This window comes from Punica granatum, chromosome 3 (genome assembly GCF_007655135.1).
Source record: "Punica granatum isolate Tunisia-2019 chromosome 3, ASM765513v2, whole genome shotgun sequence".
In the NCBI taxonomy this organism is placed as follows: domain Eukaryota; kingdom Viridiplantae; phylum Streptophyta; class Magnoliopsida; order Myrtales; family Lythraceae; genus Punica; species Punica granatum.
Genome location: NC_045129.1, coordinates 7417047 through 7441183, shown reverse-complemented (window position 1 = coordinate 7441183; position 24137 = coordinate 7417047). Strand labels below are relative to the sequence as shown.

At 36.7% G+C, this 24137-nt stretch overlaps 3 protein-coding genes across 3 annotated transcripts; all 3 read left to right on the top strand.

The window, feature by feature from the left end:
• Nucleotides 1-1916: 1916 nt before the first annotated feature.
• LOC116201005 (putative B3 domain-containing protein Os03g0621600) lies at nt 1917-3698 on the top strand. Its single transcript, XM_031532060.1, has 4 exons — nt 1917-2249; nt 2360-2621; nt 2724-3001; nt 3218-3698. The coding sequence occupies exons 1-4, from the start codon at nt 1929-1931 to the stop codon at nt 3533-3535; spliced, it is 1179 nt and encodes a 392-aa protein (XP_031387920.1). The 5' UTR covers nt 1917-1928; the 3' UTR covers nt 3536-3698.
• A 4084-nt stretch (nt 3699-7782) lies between these two features.
• LOC116200330 (B3 domain-containing transcription factor VRN1-like) lies at nt 7783-13110 on the top strand. Its single transcript, XM_031531189.1, has 8 exons — nt 7783-8077; nt 10186-10301; nt 10422-10854; nt 11010-11128; nt 11308-11742; nt 11859-11958; nt 12303-12424; nt 12611-13110. Exons 2-8 carry the CDS (start codon nt 10200-10202, stop codon nt 12872-12874), a joined length of 1575 nt encoding a protein of 524 aa, XP_031387049.1. The 5' UTR covers nt 7783-8077; nt 10186-10199; the 3' UTR covers nt 12875-13110.
• A 5900-nt stretch (nt 13111-19010) lies between these two features.
• Nucleotides 19011-21593, top strand: LOC116200329 (B3 domain-containing transcription factor VRN1-like). The gene is made up of 6 exons (XM_031531188.1): nt 19011-19121; nt 19273-19848; nt 20007-20232; nt 20684-20782; nt 20910-21034; nt 21324-21593. The coding sequence occupies exons 1-6, from the start codon at nt 19011-19013 to the stop codon at nt 21591-21593; spliced, it is 1407 nt and encodes a 468-aa protein (XP_031387048.1).
• Nucleotides 21594-24137: the final 2544 nt, after the last annotated feature.

The following is a 24137-nucleotide window of genomic DNA, read 5'->3' as shown; positions in this document are numbered from 1 at the left end:
GCCGTGCAGGTTTCATGCTATTCTGCTCCACCAAATTTTGAACTCTGGTACCCTAACTGTTCTAATCGACAATTTGACAGTCATTAATGATCTGAAATATTCAAGGCAGGTTTAATCACAAACTGAAAAACAGCAGCCTTGTATTTGACTTCACAGTCAAGTAACTATTAGATCGTCAAGGCGAGATCATTGTGCAAGAAAATGGCACAAAATCGTAAACCTTACATTGGCAGAACGTTTGAATCCACATTAGTTTCCTGAATTACGTTTAAATGTCATTTCTGGCTGTCTCCGTTGGATGTAAATTCCATATACATCGATCTCACCTACCTAGGCACATAGGATGGGCTCAGCCATGATCCATTGCCAATGGCCGATGCAACTATTATTGGGCTGGGGTCAGCTTTACTTAAGTACTTCCCGTGTTATCAATCAGCACGCTGTCAGTCGAAAAGTTTCACTCCAAGGACTCGTTCAGACCTGGCAACAGTTGAGACTGAGAGGCAAATACACGACTACAACAGGTTTCCTTGATAAGCACCTCTGATTAATTTGTGGTTAAATCCTTGCAGAGATTGAGAGAAAGTAGGCATGATCCACATTTTTTGTTTTCTAGACTCAACCTTGCTCTATTATCGGGTCAGTTGGGTTTCAGATGTTTAATGGGGCAACAGCTTCCTTCAATCAAAGCCGTGCGCCGGCATTATCATGGCCCAATCTGACCGTGTTCTGGACTAGATTCATGAGCCTTCTATTAATCCTCCACAATGGGCCAGCTTTGCACTGGGGAATGGATGGAAACGGTGTGGTTCCTTAGGGTCCAAGAGAAGTGAAAACCTTACAAAGTGAATAGTAACAGCCGCCTTCTCAAAGGAGTATTCTCTGCTGCAAAGCAAGAATGGATCATATCTCCATGGAAATGAAGCTTTGTAAGGGGAAGTTGTCCCGTTCCCTTGAGAATGACTCCTTAGCGGGGCATCATATTTTCCTGTTAGTATAAAATAAACTTTATCCCTCACTTTTTTTTTTTTGATATGTACTTTATCTATCCCTCACATATCTTTTAAGTGTCATGGTTGATCACTCAGGATAAGCTTAATCCAGTATTGGCGCTTGCTTTCAAAACGTCATAGTCAATATCATGCTAAACGTGGGGGTTTTCTGAGATCCTAGAAAAGTTAATTTTGGACTTTGGGTTATTCCTATTACACCACAGTATGCTCCCGGGAGAGATAATCACTATCAAAAGGAGTTCGATTTAGGTAATGCTCGTCTCCCTATGAACCTTGAGATGTACATTGGACACCAGAGGTCGAAACAAAAACAAAATCGGACTGCAGCAGCGTGTACAGAAATGCATTACAAGACAATTCAGGAATTTCTACTCGCTATGGGTTTTTCCTGGTGAAATGCACAGAAAAAGGGGAGCTTCTGGTATAGAAGAGTCCATTTCTCTTGTGATTGCCGCTTTAGTCTACTTTGATAATACGAATTATGAAAGACGATGGATCAGTTATGTGTGACATTAAGCCCGTAATCCGCCACTTAAAATGACGACTCGATCAATCCTTATGTATTACATAATTGACGAGGAACAATTAATAAACGATCATTGGAGGATAAAATTGAAAATATCAAGGAATCCTTTCCTGCTGCTGTTGTGCACCAGAAAGTAAAGTCCGGCAAAACCAGAGTCAAAGCCATGCCCATGCTGATGCTTATCAGAAAATACGGCAAAATCACATGCAGCTGCCATGCCATGCCACGCCAGCAGCTTTGACTTACCAATGAGGACGAACAAAAAAAAAATTATAAAAGGAAAAAAAAAGGACAAAAAAATACTACTAATAATAAAGTTTTGGCTCCATCCGCAGAAAGGAGATTCAAAGGGGGGAAGAAAGGGATTATTAAGAAAAAAAGAAAAAAAAATGACCAGACTGTCACACCCACTCACATATGCAATTCATATATTATATAGGCTGAACGGTGAACAGAGGAGCCATCTCGGATTCGTTCTCAGTTCCTTTGCCGTTCTTCTCTTCATTTTCTCATCTTTGTCTCTCATAACCATAACCCCAAGTGAAGTCAGCGTCTGCATTATATTGGAGCAACACATGGAATCACAGAAGAAGAAGATCATGGCAAGAGTACGGCCACAGCCAAACAAGCAGAAGCAGGAGGAGGAGGAGGAGAAGAAGAAGAGCCCTTTGTTCTTCAAGGTCATGCTAGGTGACTTCCACAACTCATTCGTACGTCTCTTAGTCTCTCTCTCTCTCTCTCTGTGTCTAATTCTAAGACGAACCTATATATCAGAGAATAGTTGCCTCATCATTAATATTCGACTCGTGCATTTCGACAGAAGGTGCCGCCGGCTTTCGTCAAGAACTTCAAGGGGACCTTCCCCACCAGAGTTTGCTTGAGATCTGCATATGTGGAAGATCCGGTCTCATGGAGGGTGAAGATGAAGCAGAAGGAAAATGGGCTTTACATCACCCGTGGATGGACGCAGATCGTGACGGACTTGGACCTGGACCTTGGAGACTTCTTGGTCTTCAAGCTCATTAGCGAAGAAACTCTCCGGGTTGTCGCGTATGGCCTGACTTGCTGTGAGAAGAAGATGGGTGAGCAGCTCTCTGTTCTCTTTTCTTTTTCTTCGTTTTTTTTGTTGAATTTTCTGTTATTGATGGTGTTAATAATATCGGTTAATGACTCAATTATTTCAGACATCAAACTAAAGCAAGACAGGGAAGGAGAAGCTAATGATCACTGTGGGGGTGGAGGAGTTGAGGTGAAGTCTGAGGAGGAGGAGCATGAAGAAGAAGATGACGATGATGAAGAAGAAGAAGATGAAGAAGAAGAACGTATTAAAACTACCAGTGGGGATTCAGAAGGAGGGAGGGTGGCAACTGTCGGCCGTGCTCGCGCCCATCCTTCATTTTCGTCCAAGAAACCTTATCCGTATTTTGATAAATACCTCAGGAAGTATAACAGTCTTTTCATGGTAATTTCCTATATCGAACTCTCTTGTTCGACCCTCTTCCTTAATGCCTATCTGTTAGTTCAGATGTTTCCCGTCCCTGCTCGGTTCGGATTTCATCCAATATTAGCTCCGCATAGAAGGAGTGTCATGTTAATTTGAGTCTCTTGTGAAACGTGAATGAATTTAAAAGTATTTTACTAAATTATGGAATATATATATTTTTTCTTTTTCTTCCAGACTATACCAGCGACAGTTGCCAGGGAAGCTGGGCAGTTCACCAAGACAGGGGCCGTGATTAGTGGCTCTTCGGGGCGGCATTGGCCTGTCGGCTTAAGGCTAAGAACCAATGGGTGTCGCAGGCTCGACATTTCCTGTGGGTGGAGTCGTTTCGTCGGAGACAATGGCCTAGCCCATGGGGACACTCTTCGTCTCGAGTTTCGAGGAGGTAAGGCAAATCTGATCAAGGCTCGAGTGGTTAGGAGGGCTTCTGGACCGAGAATCATTCCACTTAGACGGAAGAGTTCGAGGAACAACGTGCTTGGTTTATTGATATGAATTCCTGTTTATGATAGGCTCCTATGAAAATGGCATTCTGCTTCCTTGGTTGGATTAGAATTAGATCTTTCTCTTCCTTAGCCTCTGCACGTTTGTGCCGTTGGGATGTTCAAGAACTCATAGGATGCTAATTTCAACTTGAAAAATTCCCACGTTTCGACTATATATATATATATATATATATAATTCATTATTATGTCCATTTTCTTGCATAGGGCTCGTCTTTCATAGTCCTAACTAGTAGAAAGACCCTGGATGTGTTTCAGGGTTCAAAATCCCAAATTTGGTGGAAAAATTAATAGTAGAGGCACTAGAGATTCAGGATATAGGCACTAGAGATTCAGGATATTATCATCTGATCCAACTAATGCGAAGATTCCAGGCTAAGTTAATATAAGTTTTCTCTAATGTAATTGGGCATAACCCCGCATTTCCCCAACAAAGAAAAAAAATGTAAGTTTGTCCTGTCCCGCGACAGGACCATTCTTGGCCCCTCCGAGTCCCCTCCAAGTCGCTACGAGAAATCATGACAAGATTATGGAATCTGCATGGAGACTTTTTGAGGTCACGGAGAAGTTTTGGATGAATCATTTGGGGTGTTAATTTAGAGTCTCGCAGTAATTCGACGAGACAATACAACTCTTGTCTCGAGGTAAATTAGAAGAGATTGTCTTCATGTATGGATGTTATCATTCAGTAAAGGGTAAAAGGCAGAACCTCCCTTGAGGTTTCTGAAAATTGCACTTTCCTCCATATGTCAGTAAAATATGTACATAATCCCATTGGACCATTTTTGACCTAACGGAAAGTAGTTGCCTTTAATTTTGTTATTATTTTTTTCTTTTTCTTCTTTTTTCCTTTTTCACACGTATTGCTGGGAATCACGATACCGATAGGGTCACCACTTCTCTCCAAGCTATAGAAAACGATCGAGGAGGGAACAAGCAAGCACACATCATTGCTTCTCTTCTTCTGGAATTGCGATCGGAATAGAGTATGGAGGAGAGAGATCACAATTGCTTCTCTTCCTCGAGGAAACTGCAATCCGATTAGGGCAAGCAATTGCTTCTCTTCGTTGGCATCGAATTAGGGCAAGATAAACAAAATCATGATTACTCTGCCACAAGTATTATTTATATTTGAGTTGTTAGTGATGGTATTGATGTTTAGTGTTCTTCGTGTCCACTCTTACTATTGTTTACCCTAACTTCTTGAAATTTACATGACCGTTTTAGAGCAATTGACGATCGAAATTTTGAAATTGCTTGTCCTAGCCTGAGCTTCTTGAAAGGTGAAAAAAGGAAAAAAAAAACTAATTATAAAACTAACGGTGTTTACTAATTTCCATTTGGTCAAAAAGGGTCAAACGGGGCTATGTGCATATTTTGCCCATAATGGATGGGAGTGCAATTTTCCTAAACCTCATCGGAGGTTTGTGCTTTTTACCTTTCAGTAAATGTAATCTTTCAAAAAAATAAAAAAAGGAGGAATTTAATCATCATAATATTAGTCTTGGCAGATGCTAAGGCCTACCAAAAGAATTAACAGATAATTGAACCTACTACTCGAAATTGATCTTATCCATACCTACACGGAATAGGAATATGGATAACTCGATATTGATTTGATATCTACATGGATAGGGGGAATATCAATCTGTCAATTAGGCAAACCATTACCATATATAAAGTCCCTTTCGAAAAATATCTCCTAGTGTTTAGACTATAGTATAAACAAATCAAAATCAAATCAAAATGTCGTTTAAAGTTGTCTAAGCAAAAAATGAGAAAACATTATTCCACAAATTAAAGGGATGGCTGCGGATAATTATAGTGTAAATTTGGCATAGAGAATAGACCATATTAGGAAAAAAAATTTAGTACTAATGACGGAGGTTATGGAGATCTTAAGTTTTCCGAGGCGATTGGTCCCAATCACTGTCCTTGTTCCTTAATATCATGAGATAAATAGTTCATAATCCCATTCATAATTTATCATTACAATGTATTCGACTTATACCTCACACATTAAGCACGACAAGATTATCGAACTTAGTTTTCTGCGTATTAAAGTTCCCTAAAAAAGAGGGCTTTTTGCATTTGAATGGGTTTAACGACCACTGTCAGGTACACAGATTGCAGAATGTCTTTATGGACAGCAACTAATAAACCAAGTAACATGGATTGAGTGTTGCGCATGATCAAATTTCATGATCGAAAAAGTTTAATTCCTTCTGTATGTGTTGGAGAAAAAAACAACATAGTCGAAAGTCGTCTTCTTCTGCCAAACCTGAATCCCTGTCGTCGTTTGGGTCCCATACATGCCAAAGCTTCACCAGCAGCAGTTGCCTATTCCCGTACATCATACCTCTTTATCTTATCCCGTACGCTATCCCTCTTCCATGCAAAACACTGTCACATGGTCTGCAATCCGAGACACAGCCCCGGCCTTGTTCCAATTCAACCTCCCATAACTGCCAAGCAAAGTCAACCCACTTTTCGAGGAGTTTTATATCAATATGGACTTACTTATCGTTAAATCTTATTCCCAAATTAAGGAACCTTTGGAATATCATTCCCAAATTAGACTTGTTTTTGAAAATAATTTCCTATCTAGCTAGACTTTTCAATTCAACCCCCATTTTATAAAACTCTTCCAAAGACACCCTCAATACTCGTCAGTCTCATTTACCAAATATAACCGCTTTTTCAATTTGATTAACCAGATCTATGTTTTTTAAAAACATTGAAACCTAGAGAACAATTAATGGTTTGGTTAGGTTGAGTGCATTTATGAACAGTCGAACATAAATTTAAAGCCAATATTTTGTACCCTCAATGACACTCTGACGTCTTGCTTACTAGATATAAGGGTTTTTTTTATATGGTTAAACCTGGTGAACCGTATATTTTAAGAATAATAATACCTTGACAAAAGTTGATCGGTTGGTCCAAATTAAATGCAATTCTTGAGAGTCGGATGTAAATTGAGGAAGAATCAATAAATCGAAGCCCTTTTTCTGTGAAATTTTTATTTTTGTTATTTTATTTTTCAGTTTCTTTTATTAATTGTTTAATTATTCTAGTAAACTTTATTTCATTTATTTTAGTATTTTATATTCTTAGAAACATTTTGTAGGTAATCGCATTGATTTTAATAAGTTACTGATCAAATCATTTTTTGGCTCAAACAAACCCAATTGCAGTAGAACCGATCCTTAACCCACTCCCCACAAATTCTCAGCCGATCTTGAAATCTTGAGACTTGTGATCTCAGGTCTACTAAACCTTGAGGTGGCTTGAATCGAATCAAACCGAATTGAACCATGTCTACACAAGGATTTGTGAGGGGCAGAGGCTTAAGATTTTAATCACTAAGGGAGGATTGGTGTTTCCTTATGGGGTCAGGACTGAAAATCAAATATATTAAGATGGTTTGTGGAATAATAGAGGACTTAAATTAAACAAACTAAAGTGGTTTTTGGGAATATAGATAGATAGAAGAATAGTGTGAGGTGGTGTTTGTTTACTCCAATTAAGTGCTTAAATTAATTTTTCAACACTTAATTTAGCATGTTTGTTTAGCACATAAAATTTGACTTATCTTATTAATTCAAGTAAAAAAAACACTTAATGATTCGGTAATAAAAACCTACTTATTTTATGATTTAATCTTTCAACAAAACTTTTTTATTTTCGTTTTTTTAATTTTAGAAATTATTAAATATAATAAGATAAGAAAGTATTGGATCAAAATAGAATTAAGGGAAATCTTGGGTTACCAATTTTAGACTAAGGAACTTAAATTGTTGTCTAGTTACTCAATATCAAACAATTTTTACTTATTTATATAAGCACTTATTCTAATAAATACTTAAAATTTCAACAGTTAAATTGAGTGTTGAAATATAAGTCTAAATAAGCACCACCTAAATCTATTATGGAAAATAGTTTTACTGTGAAATATTTTGTCAAAAAAAAATCTAATTTGGGCAAAAAGTAAAACTCCTTTTCCATCACCAAAAGAAAAAAAAAGGGTCCTTGAAGAGTTGGGCCATCCCAAAAGAAAAAGAAAAAAAAGTAAAGCTAAAGCCCACTGTACGGGTAGTCCGTCTCTCAGGCCCACTATTCTTTTTCACTTTCACACGTTACTTCAGCATTCATCTTTCTCTGTCTCTGTCTCTCTCTGTGCACGCGATTCCCTTTCCCATTAATTCAAGGCCTTGCTTGGTGATTATACAGCAGACTCATAAGCTGACACTCACAAAACCATTGTAATGCTCATAAACGTTTGCAGTGGCATGCATGCATGGCCCATTTCATGTAATTAAGGTATCGATTGATGATTGATGTTTCCAAGCTTACTCATACAAGGATGGGATCGAATTGTCAGACATGAAGTTCGAAGCTTCTGATTTCTTGGTTTTCAAGCTCGTGCGCCCGGAACCGCTCGAACTTGTGTCCTATTGGCCTGACTTGCTGCGAGAGGAAGATAAGCTGCTCCGACTCTGCTAATTCACTACTGCATTAGGACGACAGTCGAGTGAGTCTCCTTTAGCTTATCCCCTGAACTTTCGAACCTTTCGAGCAATCTTTCGTTTTCGGTGAAACTCTCTATTTGACATTCTATCCGACCGCCTGCTGGCAGATTATGCCTTTTTACGATATCCAAGTGCTGGGTTTTATCTCTTTTCATACGTGCATGCAAGCAAAACGTAGAGCAAATGCACAATCAGTCTTTGCATGGCTGCTGGAGTCTTGTGTCTATCATCCAAGATAACACTTTCATATAATGACATGGTCTCTTTATGTATAATATGATGTTAAAAGGAGATTAGCATGCTATTAATTCCTGGGTTTATAGGGAAATTTTTAATTAAACTTATACTTTTAAATATTACATGATTTTATTTTGAATTTAATTAAGTAAAGATAAAATTATTAAGATGATAATTTTGTCTCGGAAATACTGATGTTGTATTACCCAAAAAAAAAGTATTGATGTTGTTAATTAAAATTTTAGAAAGGAGATTAAAATGCTAAAAAAAAACAGACTTTTATTCATAGGCAATATAAGTTCCAGACTCCAGTACTTAAGGATTTAGGTAATGGTTAACAAATTAGAATATAAAAAAAATGATTTACCTAGTAAGGAGAAAATGTATTTAAATTGTTAAATTGTCAGTCAATAATATTTTTAATACAATATTAACAACGAAAAAAATTATTAGTCCAAAGTGAATATATACATATATATATATAGGGTAAATTACAAAAAAAAACTCAAGTTTTGTAAAATATCTTAATTTTGTCCTAAATTTTGTTTTGTAAGAGAAAAAACCATAAGTTTTCTAAAATGTCTAAAAAATGACCTCCGTTATAACTTCTGTCAATTTTTGCTGTTGATGGTGGGTCCCTTTAACAGTCCACGTAGGTCACAGTCCACGTAGGTCACACGTAGGCTGGTGGGTCCCTTTAACAGTCCACGTAGGTCACACATAGGCAAAAATTGACGGAAGTTATAACGGAGGTCATTTTTGAGATATTTTAGAAAACTTATGGTTTTTTTTGTTACAAAACAAAATTTATGATAAAACTGAGACTTTTTACAAAATTTGGATTTTTTTTTTAATTTGCCATATATATATATATATATTACTGGGGTAAACTGATATAAGAATATTTTTACAATGGTAAGGTGCATTGAATTGCAATTGCAGAGACTTCATCACCAGACGACTTTTCAGTTCTCTCCATCGCTCAAGCTCCATACTTATCCAGTTCCCTTTTAAATTAACTGGGAAACTTTAAAATTTGAAGAATATTGATCAACTAAAATTTCAAGAATAGTCTGTAATATATTTATGAGCACAAAAAAGTATTTATCATAACATTCACAAATAATAAGTAACCCATCAGAAGCTGTTATTTCAATGTAGAGTTTGATTTTTTCCAGGGAAAATTCCGATTTTCTATCATATATTATGGGGTTTGTGCATAAAGTGAATTCTTGCGATTGCTTGCTAGATTAAAATTTTAAGGTCGTGATCGGGAAAGACTTTTTATGTTACCTATAAATTTGGCATGCCTCATTTAATTTTGAACTCATATTAATGTAAAGAAAATCCAAAAGTCTTTAGTATGAACGACGATTCAAATCATGCAATGATTTATACCATTATCAATAACTTAAATATACCAATGTAAATAATTAAGATATTATCAGTGTTTATATATATGAATTAATTAAAGGTCTGCACAACCCGGTACCATTGACCAATTGAGCTTTATTAATGCAGTATTTTTCTTTCACAGAGGTAGAGATACAGCAAAATAGACAACCAACGGCCGTTCATAAAGCATGTAGGTGCAATAATTACAATTGGTTTAACCGAAGAGCCATATCTTCTTATGAGCTGCCAATTTAAAGATTACGCATGGTATTAGAGAAATCATTATAGCAAAAATCCAGCAGGAATAAATGGAAAATCTGCCATCCATTTGCTTTATTAATTAATGCGCTTGAGATCACATACTGTAGAGTGGCCCTCGGAATCCATGTTCGGTTCACACCTCAAAGTTCTTATAGCCAATTAAATTAACTATAAGTTTCTCTTCTTACAAGTCCTCTGGGTAATTGAGTTATGGCAGATCGTCCTGATTAGATGGAAGACGATATTGCACATCACATCAGCAGCTTCTTCCACCCCGCAGCTCCCCATTTCTTCAAGATAGTCCTCCAGGAGACGATTCGAACAGGAAAACTTGTAAGTATATTTGCCGACATATATCGGCGCGTACAGTACTAAAGTTACGACCTTTGTCTAATGCAATTTGTCGTGTTACATGACATGCTTAGCAACGTTCTCTAAACATTTATTATACAGGTCGTTCCGAAGAAATTTGTTAGGAAATATGGGAAAGACCTGTCTGTGTCGAGCGTTGTGCTCCTCAAGGTCCCGAGCGGGGATGCCTGGGAAGTGGAGCTAAGGAAAGGAGACACTGACGTCTGGTTGCAAAAGGGGTGGCTGGATTTTGCGAACTTCTATTCCATAAAACACGGGCACTTCCTTGTTTTCAAGTATGAGGCAGGGAGCTCTAATGTATTCAATGTGTTTGTGTTCGACAAGAGTGCTACGGAGATTGAATACCCAGTGAGATCTAAGGTAACATTATCTTCGATCAAGGTGGAGAACATCGATGAAGACAGTGATAACATTCCAGTCAAAAAGAGGAACACGCGGCCTATTTCGGGTATTATGACGAGAAGTAGGACCAGACTGACTGGTCATTCAAGGATGCCGGAAAATGGGCGGCGAGGTATGTTACCAATTTATGAAGATTCCTATAGTCTTTCAATATCTAGTGATTATATTTAAACATATTAAATTAATTTGGTTTCATATTCTTTCTTTATTTTTTTCTACATTACATATGATATATCTCGTGCTGATAATGAGTTAAATAATGCATAGGTCCGCTCAGAGGGAAAGAAAAACTTAAAGCGCTCGAAAGAGCAAAATCTTTCAAATCTTCAAATCCCTATTTTCCGGTGGTGATGCAGCCTTATTACGTGCACCGATCCTATAGTGTGGTCAGTATGCCTAATTTAAAATTTTACATTTGCTTTTATCTTTTTGCAAAAAATTGAATATATATACTGCAAGATGGAATTGATTCATTTTGAAAATTAGTATTGTCACTATATGACGACTGAGAAATCAATTATATTTATATTAAAAATTTCGGCTGTTCTATTTTTTTTTTTTGCAGTATGTGCCGGGAAATTTTCTACAAAGATACATGGGCCAACAGAAGAATGGTCAAATGAAACTTCACGTTTCTGGAGGCAAAACATGGACCGTCACATATAGAATTTCAGCATATAGAAGCCAAATAAGGGGCAAAATATATAATGGTTGGAAGGCGTTCGTGGTCGACAACAGCATTGTGTTGGGGGACATCTGCGTCTTCGAACTGATCAGAGGGCTCAGAAATGTATCATTTAAGATTTCCATCTTCAGAGCACCTCAAGTGGCCACAAATTCCTGCATTTTACAATCACAAGGCGAGAAAAAATTAAATTGCTTTTTTTTTTTTTTGCGTGTGGTTTTTGTTATTTTTAGCATGTCTATGTCATTACTCTCTATAATACTTAAGGACAAAGTAATTAGTTTTTCTTTTAGGGTGCCAGTCCAAAAAAAATTAGTTAGGATGAACTAAATGTCTTTATATGTAAGTGCTCATACTTTCCATGAACAAGAAGTTATATAGTATGAATGATATTCTTTTTTATTTATGTGTTGGTTTTGTTCGAATAATATATAGCATCTGGAGGTGGAGCTACTCGATCCAAGCTTGAGTGGTGCTCAGGAGCTGCAGCTGAGGATAGAGGGAACAATTCTTCTTTGGATGTGACCAAAGGTATACAGTATAAATGTATGTGGATATGTATTGATTCAACACATCTGGTTTTAATCATCAATCTGATCATGTTAGCTTGAAAACCAAGCCAAATATGGCTTTATTAATTAAATTAAGGTTTTTGGTCACTCGACTTTCTCTCAATTTTTCGATGTGCAAACTGTACAATTTGCGGGTTTTATTACATGGAAATTTGGATCAAGATGGATATATGTATGCATGCTATCGTTATTCAATCTGAGATTTCAGGAGATCTTATGTTAACTTAGTAAGCTTTTCCTTTTAATATTACATGCATAAATAGATACATAATTTCCCCTTAAATGGTTTCAACCAATTTGCAGCGAAGGAACGGCAGAAGATTGTGCAAGATTTTGAGTTTCAACCTGTCAATGGATTTGTTCCTGGGCAACATCCGGTCTTCCAAATGGTCATGACAAAGGGCTGTCTCTCGAAAGGGTATCTGGTATGGTCTTTCTCGAGTAATGGATATTGTTGCGCTAATAGATTCTAGTATTTTCAAAGTGAAATGAGACCCATTCAAGTTGAGAGGATAAAATTAAAGCTATAATTATCTGTAGATATATGATAGTATGTGCAAGTACGGCACACCCTACTAACCGATTGAATTTCTCTATGTGATTTTGTTTAGAAAATAGCCACTACGTTCATGAAGGAGAATATAGACCTGAAACACAAGAAACAGAGGGTGACTCTTAAGGCTGATCATGAGGACAGATCGTGGACGATAACGCTGATTACCGGCCTCAATCCTCGTCCTTGGGCTATGTTCAGTGGTGGGTTCATGGCGTTCTTGAAAGAGAACTCTCTGAAAGCGGGAGATGTCTGCACTTTTGAGCTCATTGGAAGGGCAGAAATGGTGTTCAGAGTTTCTATCAGCAGAGTCAAACAGTAGCAAAAAGATTACGCAAGGGAGAAGGATAGTGTGATGTTGCGGCATATGGAATGATGCTCTAGAACGTATTTTGTGCCGGCTAGAATTTTGTTGAGAACTTCAAGTTAAACATATTAGGGAGAAGGATAGTGCGATGTTGTGGTATATGGAATGATGCTCTCAGATGTATTTTGTACCGGTTAGAATTTCGTTGAGAACTCCAAGTTAAACATATTTATCCGGAATTCAACATTGGATCGACTTAGACAGAAATTTTGATTTTAAAGATAATAAAAAAACTGGTATTTTTTGTGCATGGCTCATATCGACCATATTCCCAATTTGAGTCCTGTATCGACCTCCATGGCTCCGTCATCACCAGACATATGATGCAAAGCCCATTCATGAATCCAATTGGTTTAGTTATCAATCCCGTCAAGAGTTATTCAAACCATCAATTCCTGCTCGAGCCGTGCTTCTTTTGGCTGCACCATCAGCATTAAATATATGGCAGTTGAAACAATTACAATGTACAACTATGGCTTAGTTATCAATCTCATCAAGATTTATTCATCGGATATGATATATATGTTTTGGTGAAAGCTCAGAAGTACATTTTGTGCCAGCCAGATTTTTGTTGAGAACTTCAAGTTAAACATATTTTCCAGAATTCAACATGGGATTGAACATCATAAGAAGACAGTTTTTTTCCCCTTTTCAGATAAACTTCCATAAGAAGGCTCCTTAAAAGAAGCAAATTGCAGAGGGCAATCGGAGAAAGCCACTTCACTGTGTGTCGGATGCTTGTTAGTAAGTTTTCTTGTTAAACAATAAGAAACTTATTAAACTTATTATTTTTTTAATACTTATTAAATCGTAAGAAACTTTTTCTTTTTCGATAAGGTGGTGCACTATTTTGTAAGAAATTTGATAATTTTAATATAATAAGATTCTTGTTAAATAACAAAATTTCTTACGAAATAGCAAGAATCTTGCTATTTTTTGGAGCATCTTTAAAATGGACTTCTAAGGAACATTCTCAAAGTGAACTTTTTGTACGTGTCTCGTATGACCATATTGTCAATTTGAGTCCCGCATCGACCCCCGATGGCTCTGTCACCAATACATATGATGCGAAGCCAATGTTCTTCATGAATCCAATGATGTAGTTTATAAATTAAATCTCGTCAAGAATTAGTTAAATTGACCATTGCATGCCCGACCTGTGTTTTTCTTTTGGCTGCACAATTTATACTAATTATAAAAGTGTGAAGACTGCTCAATTTGTTTCTCCACATTTCACTTCTCAAAATACCCTCAACTTCATTCTAATATTACAATAGTGCCCTTCAGGTGTCTTACAGTGAGCATAGGCAAATCATGCCTCCTTACCACTTTCTTTGTCGCTTCACCGCCACCAAGCCGCTCGATAAAATGCCTGCTATAATCATCCCGCTGTCCATGGTGGTTAGTAATTGCTTTATCACTCACTTAGCCATAGCCACCTCTCTGGTTCTTACTCTGTTGCATCTGGTGACATCTTCCACTCTGTCCCTTTCTAGCATTATTTCCAAATTCATTTTGGATTGGATGAGGCAATCATTATTCTATTCAACTTTACTTATCGAAAATGGATCGCCAAATGCCAGAGAGCTCACACTTAGAAGCCCCTTATTTATTTATTATTTATTATATTTAATCAATTTTGTTGTTGCAACACGATTTTGCCCAAAGGGAGTGCCCATTAATTTGGTCCACGTTGGTTTGTCACAAGGTCTTGTAAAATGGCTTACCCAAAATGCAGAGGCTTCAAAAAGTCGATCGTAAATCGTGATGATCTATAATCAAAAGTCATTGGAAAAGATAAGCTGTTTAGAATGTCATACTATCCATGAACTATAAGCGGCATTGAAGAGGATTGAATTGAAATATGAGGAACTGAATAAGAAGCTTTATGTACTGCGAAGTGTAGAGAACAGCAATAATCCGGATGAATATGGTGTCCTCGCGTTCGTCTATGAACCACCAAAATCACTTCACGACTTCATCATCACTGTAGGGCTCTTCAGGTTAATGCTTTATGTCTCAACTCTTTTCATATATATCACCTTTCCAGCCATTGCCATTAGAGTTGCATCTTTGTAGTGTTATGCATGTTGGGTGGCCTTTTATAGCTGATAAGTGTGATCTTGAGAAAGTACTTAAATTTTTACTTGCTTTTTCATAGAGAACATAATTATGAGGTTTTTTGAGGAGTTACCATGGGAAGGTAGATGAAGATTTTTAACTAAGTGTTTCTTTTGGAATAGTGTTCCTGTTCAGTAATATAAACGTGTAAAATGAGACATAAAAGTTTCTATCTCCATTTTAATTTTTTTCCCTGTCATGTACTTGCATTTTTTACCATTAGAAAGTTCTTAGGAGCTAAGGGCAGCTGTAATGCACCAGGTGCAAAAAACTCTCTATTATTTACAATGGGAGCAATTCCAAGTAATTCACTATGCTGAGGTTCATGAATATTCATAAATAAAACGTAAGAGATATTCCTATCTGATTCTGTTGCAAACAATAGAAAGTTTAGAATCCTAGATCCCCTTACATCACTCCCATTTTTTATCATTGACTGGAAGACAAAACTCTTCCATGGGCCCCATCTCAAGACTAGCAATGACAGTCTTGTTGTGTCTTCTCCACTGTCATACTTGTAATCAATTTTCTTCTTTAGTTCTTTGTATAAATTTCCTAAATATTCCCCTCTTATAATCTATTGTTCATACTTAACATGTACCTAAAAAATACTAACTGTATTCCTATCCTGTTATATAATGTGTGGTCCATTACCTCCAAGTCGGAGACTTTCTATTTTATCATTCATTTCGGGCATATGCTTTGTCCTGTTTTTATTTCTCCCTTTTCCACTTTCATACACGTACTTAATTTTCTTCTTTATTAATTCTTTCTAGATTTTCCAAATATCCCCCTGATATAATCTATCGTTCATATATAATATGTACTTAGAAACTAATGTGTTCATTGTTCTGTTATATAACTGTGTTTCTCATTACCTGCAAGGTGGAGTCGTTCCAATTTATTGTTCATTTTGGCTATATGCTTTTTAGGGTCCATTAAATATATCATTATCAAGCAAATTAATTGTCCTGAGTGATCCTTGATTAAATTTGTCCTGTTATACTGATTCTCTTATCACATGTTGTGGATGACTTTGTTTTTACTTGTTCTAAATGGAGAAATTCCTCTGGAACTGACTTGTGCTATAGCCATGAGCAACCTAAGAAGAGCTTGTATTGACTTACTATGTGTCCATTTGATGATGATATGTTGTCTCTATTTGTCCCTTCTCCATTCAGTTTGGCTTGCCCTTGCTCTCTCCGAGGTCTAGGATGGTACATATTGTTATGCTTGCACTGAGTTTATGGTTTTGCTATTTTGTGCTACAGCATCAAGCCACTTCCACTTTTCTTGCTTTCCGATGTAAAATTTGTTCCTATTTCTTATAGATAGTTGCCAAATGCTCGCCATGATCACTTACAAAAAATAACACTCGGTTCCTTGAAATTCTTACTTACAGTCTTTGTTCCTATTCGCCCCTTTAGGTTATACTTGTGCTTACCACGGTTTTGTGCTGCTTTAACTAATATTCTGTATGGTCGAACCATCGAATCGCATCTTGCATCGAGAGAATCACCTTTCCAATTCAGGCACGGTTTAATCACTTTTTTGATGATATTCATGTGCTGAAATATCCTTGATTTTTCTGTCATCAGGTAATTTTTTGTCCTAAATATTGTTGAAGTGATCAAATTTAATGGCCTTTCATGGTTTCTTGATTGATTACAGGAGAGTGTATCAAACTCGGCACAACTTGCATATATGCTTATACCCAATGTATTCATTCTTTCTGCCACTAAAAAATACAGATGAGAAGGTATGTTAATTCCATAACTTTCTGTTTTGGTTTTGATTGATCTTTCCATCTGCAATCTTCATAGTTTCCTACTCCCAGTTCTATCGAGAGTATCACCCTTCTCAAAGTTATTGTTGGAACCTGAAACAACATTCTCGATGGCCAAGGTACATGTTAAAACAGATTCCAATTGTCCCCTCGCTAGAAACTCTCTTGACGCCGGAGCCTTGACAAATACTGATAGATTACTCAAAAAGATAGGTGCATCCTAAAAAATAGAAGAGCTGCATCCTTTAAATTTCTTTGTAGTTTTGTGAAGTTACATTAGCTTCGTAAGATTTCTCATGAAAATTCACTCTTCTCAACGGTTATCCTTTAGTTTGCCTATAATTAGTTTCTCACTTTCTTACACAGTCTACAGTTGTACAGAATCAATAATTTTTTTGTACAGAACATACACTATGTGAACATACTAAACACGGATTTGACGTACTCTTAACAAAGGATTATTTTGATATCATATTGAAACAGAATCATTTTCATTCTTTTATGATGGGGTCATGGAGGCTTCATGATGTTCATATATATTCTTTATGATGACATGCAGTTCATATTACATCTGGCCACAGTCTTGGGTTATAATTACGAGTGCTGATCTTACTAAAAATCATGGTAGAAAAAAGAGCTACAACTTGAGATTGGATCGATCTTCTGTAAGTTCATTTACTTTCATTTGCGACTCCTTATATGTTAAGAGTTTTGTTAAAATGAGATTTATTTATATACTAATAATAATATAGAAGATGACACTTATACAAAGTAGCAGAAGAGTCTATTATTAATTTGAGAAATTATTCATGCAATACCATTTTAAGAAATATTTTTGCCTTATCAGGATGGGGTCGCCGGCGAGATGGTGCGGGCTTCTCTAGAATTGATCGGGGGAAGAAGCCTGGAGATCAGTGCCCTAGTTCATACGCTCCACTGTTCCATTCTGTTTTTTTTTTTTGTTTTTGTTTTTTTTTTGTTTTTGTTTTTTGTTTTGCAGGTAATTAAGAAATAGAGTGACAATATTACCTTTTTTAATATGATATATCATATGTGAATGGCATGTGCCCTCCTTTGGCCGGAATTTTAGTCAGAATTTGACTAGGGTGCACCTTGCTCATTTTTCGGGAAGGTCAAGGGGTACTCCGCAAAACTATAAAGGTCATGGAGCAAACTCCAACTCACCTCATAGGTCGGAGGGTTAACTGCATTTAACTCTTAGTAATTTTAGGTTTCCTTTTATTGTCTATCATTATGGTACAAATTGACCATTTCGAAAGAGATTAAGTGTATCGAGACATAGTAAAAAAAAGCTCATTTTTTCACCCAAAAGAAAAGGCTCATTTTATTAGAAAGATGAAAAAACTATTTATTCGCGTACAAATGTGGCAATAAGGTTTATAGAAACAAATATAAGAAAGCAGTGAAATCCTTTTGGCACATACAACACCAACTACGACCAATTTAAATTGTTGATGATATTAGTATGTTTTTATGGTCCGCGTTGACAACTGACAGTGACAGTGCAAATCTCAAGGTACAATGCACACAGAAGTGAAACAATAAGATATAGTCATTCTATAGTAGAGTCAATGGTTGCTTTCTATCCAAAAGTATTCAAGATACGCGCTTATTGTGCTCTTTGACGATAGAATGACATTGGAAGTATATATTACATTATTTTATGGAAAATGAAAATCACTGTTTTATCTCTAAAAAAAAATTGGTATTAAATAAATGAGTTCATGTTAGTGAAAACTTACGAAATTAATCACTAAAGCAATGCTCATAGCAGTTAAAATCGTTAAGTATAACTTCTCTTACTACAGAAGAAACAGAAGGCGATTAAAATTGTAGTTTTTGATAAAGCGTAGCAGTTGAAGTCCATGAAGAAGGGGAGAATATAGAGATACGCGTGCAATCCACCTATCTCTTAGTCAGTAATAAATATGGCAGTTGAAATAATTACAATTGTGGTTACATTTGACAGTTGACATAATTAAAAAGCGGCAGTAATTGATGGGAGATCTTCCCATTTATTACCTTGATTTACCTTAAGATGGATCACTGGTTATTAGCTCTTCTGCCAGTACTTTTTCTAGTACTCTTGTAGTGATGGTTTCCTTGCTTTACATAGGGCAAGCCAAAGCCTCACCCAGTACAGAACTCTTATAGGGCATAGATATGGCAAGCCGTACTCCCCAAATGGAATATGAACAGAGCAGTTCGTTCCACCTTAAAGCTCCTCACTTCTTCAAGATAATCCTCCACACCATGATTCAAAGCGGAAAACTTGTATGTATTTGCCGCTTGTTATCGTACAATATACACGTGACATGCAACCTGTTGAACGGGTCTATTTTCATGCTACATCGTTACTTAAAAAAAAAATCTAAGGGTATGCATGACATGATTAGCACGTTAATCAATACATGCATATTTGCAGACTATACCGCAGAAATTTGTTAGGAAATATGGAGCAGAGTTGTCCAAGTCTGATGTTGTGCTCCTCCACGTTCCAAGCGGTGATGCCTGGGAGGTGAAGCTGAGGGCAGGCGACGGTGCCATTTGGCTGGAAAATGGATGGCCGGATTTCATGAACTTCTACTCCATAAAACATGGGGACTTTCTCGTCTTCTGTTACAAGTCCCGGAGCTCTAATGAGTTCGATGTGCTCTTGTTTGATAAGAGTGCCACAGAGATCGAATACCCTATTAAGTTTCACAGGACTTTGTCTCCAATCAAGACAGAGGAAATCAGTGACGATGAGGATGATGATGACGACGAAGATGATGTTCCAAGTGAAACATTGGATGACCTTCAGTCAGCTTCGAGGATTACGAGAAGAACAAGTCTTATGCTGAGCAGAAATTACACCACTGATGAGAACAATGTGTGTCCAAAAGCACTTAAAGGCGCGGAGAGAGTTAAAGCACTTGAAAGAGCAAAATCTTTCAAATCTTCAAATCCATATTTTCTGGTGGTGATGCAGCCTTACTACGTTCATCCGTCCTATAAATTGGTCAGTATACTATTTTGTTTACATAGGTTAAAAGCTTATAAGGGAAAGTGCTGTTTTTCCGTGTATGTAATTTTAAATAAGTTCGGCCAATTGTTCTTCTTAACTATATGCAAATGTTCGTGTATAGTTTGCAGTAAAAATCATTTTTTTAATTGCAGCATGTGCCAGTGAAATTCCTACAAACACATATTGGCGAAAACGGGAGTGGTGGTGAACTGAAACTTCGTGTTTCCGGTGAAAAAGTATGGACAGTCAAATACAACATCTCTGTGCGGGGAACATGGCTACATGCCAAGGTTGTTCCTGGTTGGAAGGCATTTGTAGTTGACAATGGCTTAGTTGTGGGTGATGTTTGTGTCTTCGAATTCATTAGAGGTCTCAAAAGTACTTCATTCAGGGTTACTATTTTCAGAGCACCTCCACCTGCTATTTCCTGCGCTTTACCATTACAAGGTGGGGCAAACAACAGATGGTTCTCATTCTATTTGTTTTTAAATATGATCATATCTTACATCTAAAATTGGATCTTTTTAGACTTTTTGCTGTTTCATGCATGTTTCAAAAGCTGATTCCTTAGTCCGTAACATCAATTTACTTGCAGACGTGCATGAAATTAGACGGAAAAAAAGGGCGATAGATAGAATTTAATTAGCTGTGGGATTTTACAGATATGATAAATGGAAAGAGTGACAAAATAATAGTTAATTAAACACCAACCTATGGGCATGTAAGCGTAATTTGCTTTCATGTTAGTTCTCTCCGTGAACAACTCTATATTGATCCAGATATAATTCATTGTTTCTCTTTTCGTGTTTCCCGTTATCTCGGGAAATAGCTTCTGGAGGTGGTGGGGCTGCTTCTTCCGAGCATGAGGGTTGCTCAGGAGCTAAATTTAAGGGTAAAGAGAAGACCCCTTCTTCTGACATGAAACAAGGTAAGCGTGCTTTTGTCTCAATGCTGGGCCTTGATCGTGATCATAAATTATGCACATATATATTAAAAGCCAACCATGGGATGTAGATATAGAATGTATATGGGTTAATGGTTTCTCTTGTATGCAGTCCGAGTAAACAACCAGAACATTACAAGATGTTTCGATTTTCGACCAGGTGCCAGTTTATTTACATCCGAGTATCCATATTTCCAAGTGGTGATGACGAAGAGTTATCTCTCCCATTGGAAATTGGTATGGTATTCTCGATCTTAAATTGGCGAATATTGCCGTGAATTTGGTTCATCTCTAGAGTTCGTTTATCAACCTTGGAGATACCACATATTCATTCAGTTTTTTCTTGCTTGCACATTCGAGTTCAAATTCATGAATTAATTGACTAGGTTACCGATAGGCACACCAAGATAGCCATACGGAGAGGGAGAAGAGCTAAAATTAGACGAGCACAAATGTGTTTGTGTTATAATTCATAATAGCGTTATGTATGAAGTAATTCTCCATGTGGTATTGTTTTTGTTTATAGAACATTCCATCTGGCTTCGTAAGAGATCACCTAAACTTGGAAAGCAAGGAACAGACGGCGGCTCTTAAGGTCGGCAATCGCTCGTGGCCAACCAAGGTGATTATCAGCTGTCCATCATTGCCCAGAGCTGTCTTCAGTTGTGGCTTCCATGCTTTTGCAAAGGAGAACACTCTGAAAGCCAGAGATATCTGCACTTTTGAGCTCATTCAGAGGGCAGAAATAGTGTTCAGAGTTTCCATCAATAGAGTCAAGAAAGATCAAAAGAAATAGAGAAGGGAGAAGGAGAAGTGAACTATTATCGCAAAATATGGGATTACTCTTGTTTAATTCCCGGAGTCTACCTTAATTACACTATGGTCCTGTTTGGTACGACAAAATGGAATGAAATGGAAAGGAATGGATTTTATATAGGGAAATGCAGTAGTATCGAGTCAAAAAGTGTGATTTTCTTTAATGACCATCACAAAATGAAGGAATATAATTATAATATTAGACTTATTTAATAAGATATAATGTTATATACATTCTTAGATATATAAATTAAAAGAATATATTTGATGATTCACAATATACCTCATGAAATGAGGGAATGACCATTTTCTTTTCTTAATTGAGGGAATGCTCACTCCATCAAAATGAAAGAAAAAGATATAACGAGGGAATGTCCATTTTCAACTTATGTAAGAGACATTAATAAGAAAATGAGGTGCAATGAAGAAATGAGCATTCCAATCCAATCCATTCCATTCCATTCGTGCATACCAAACATGACCAATCTAATGATGTATTCGATAGCTCAGCTGTATGTCTGCATCAGCTGCATTTTGTTGAAAACTTCAACTAAAACATATTTTCCAGATCAATTCACATGGGATCGACTTGCACTGAAATTTCGATTGTCAAGATATCTTTATGACTCAATAAACTGAATCCACATATACAGAAATTTGCAGGAGAAACTCGAGGTCAGTGCCGTATAAAGGAAAAAGAAATTTGGTATATCTTCTTATTTGCTGTCCTAGCTATAAATGAGATAAAAATCCTAAATTACTGCGCTAAATATAACCCCACTGCCCATCACTTGCATTTTTAAAACCAGCAAGTCCACTTCAACCTTCTGCTTTGTACATGGCTTGAATCGACGACCTTTCCAATTTGAGTTCCGTAATGACTCCGGATGGCTTTATCACCGTATACGATGTAAAAACAATGGTCTTCACGATGCAAACCCACTCCTGCCCTGCCCATCCTCTGTTTCTTTTGGCCATTGTACCATAAGTATTCAATTCAAGCCGGCTGTTTACAAGGAAGGAAACATTTTTCTCTTTTGTCTATTTCTTAAATTTGACTTTGGAATTAAATTTACAAGGAAGGATACATTGTACCCCGTAATTTCCCTTTCTCACGACTTGGGTACTTTTTTCTTTTTCTTTTTTTGGATAAGTTGCTTGGTTACATATTACATCAATATGGTAGCTTTTTCTTCTTTCTTTTTTTCTTTTCGATTAAAAGGGAGGCCCGTGAATATAATATAATAAAATAAAAATCTTACACTTTGTTTGTTTTTTGAATTATTATCCAACTGTACCCAACTCAACTCAATTATCGTTTTATTTTTTTCTTCTATTTAATAATACTTTCTCACTCATCATTTTCATAACCATTTTAAAAATATTTTTTAATAATAAATTTTTCATCTACTTTCACATTTGCATATACATACATATATATTTTCATACATTAATATATTTGTCAACATTTACAATCATTGCATAAAATCAAGTTGAGTTGGATCACTAATCTAACTCGAAAACCAAACGCAAGCCTAATAACTAATTAAGGGGCACATGTAGTTTCACTGAGTATCGAACTTAAAAACTTTGATTGCTAGGTAAGAGCGTGCACTACTGTATCATACCCTCTTTTGATGCAGTTTTTTTTTTGGCCAATTGAATATGGCAGTTGAAGTCATCAAAACAGAAACAGAGCACTAAACCTGTAGCATATCATCCCCATTTATTACCTTGATTGATTCTGGCTGTCCTCTCCTCCTTTCTCTGTTATCTATTTCCTAATTTTGGCTTTGAAATTAAATTTACTCACGCAGACTTCTGCGCTGACCTTCACCACTTTTGTGGCTTGTCATTGTGTTGTAGGATAAGATATCTCACAAGCCATATAATATGTATTATATGGATAAATAATACACAAAAGGAAAAACCCAAAGGTTCGTCAAAAAATTTAATTAAGTTTATTGAGTTAACCAATCAAAGAGGGGTGGTAGAGGGACATCTCTTCTTCCCTTGCTTATATATAGCGGCCACAGTATAAAATTCTTCAGGCAATATATGATGACAACCCACAGCTCCTCACTTCTTCTAGGCAATATATGATGACAACCCTTGCTCCCCCAATGGAAGATCGGTAGAGCAGCTCGTTCGACTCCATAGCTCCTCACTTCTTCAAGATAATCCTCTCCTCACTTCTTCAAGATAATCCTGTCCAGCATGATTCAAAACAGAAAACTTGTAAGTGTACGCATGATGCTTAGTTCATCGGACTTATCCCTTTTTTCCATGTTACGCGGCATGCATGCTTAACACCCTTCATCACACACACATATATAGAGGCGATTCTACGGTTTTGAAATCGCTCCGTTAGGTCTAGTTCATTGGTGGAGATAGAGAAGCGAAAGCAAGCAAAGGAAGCCCTCACCAAGATGCAGAGCCAGTGGCAAATGATCAAGCGAGAGCTATCTGCTGTCGGACTTACCCTGCATATATCCGATTGCAGTGCGCGATTTTGAGGTTTTTT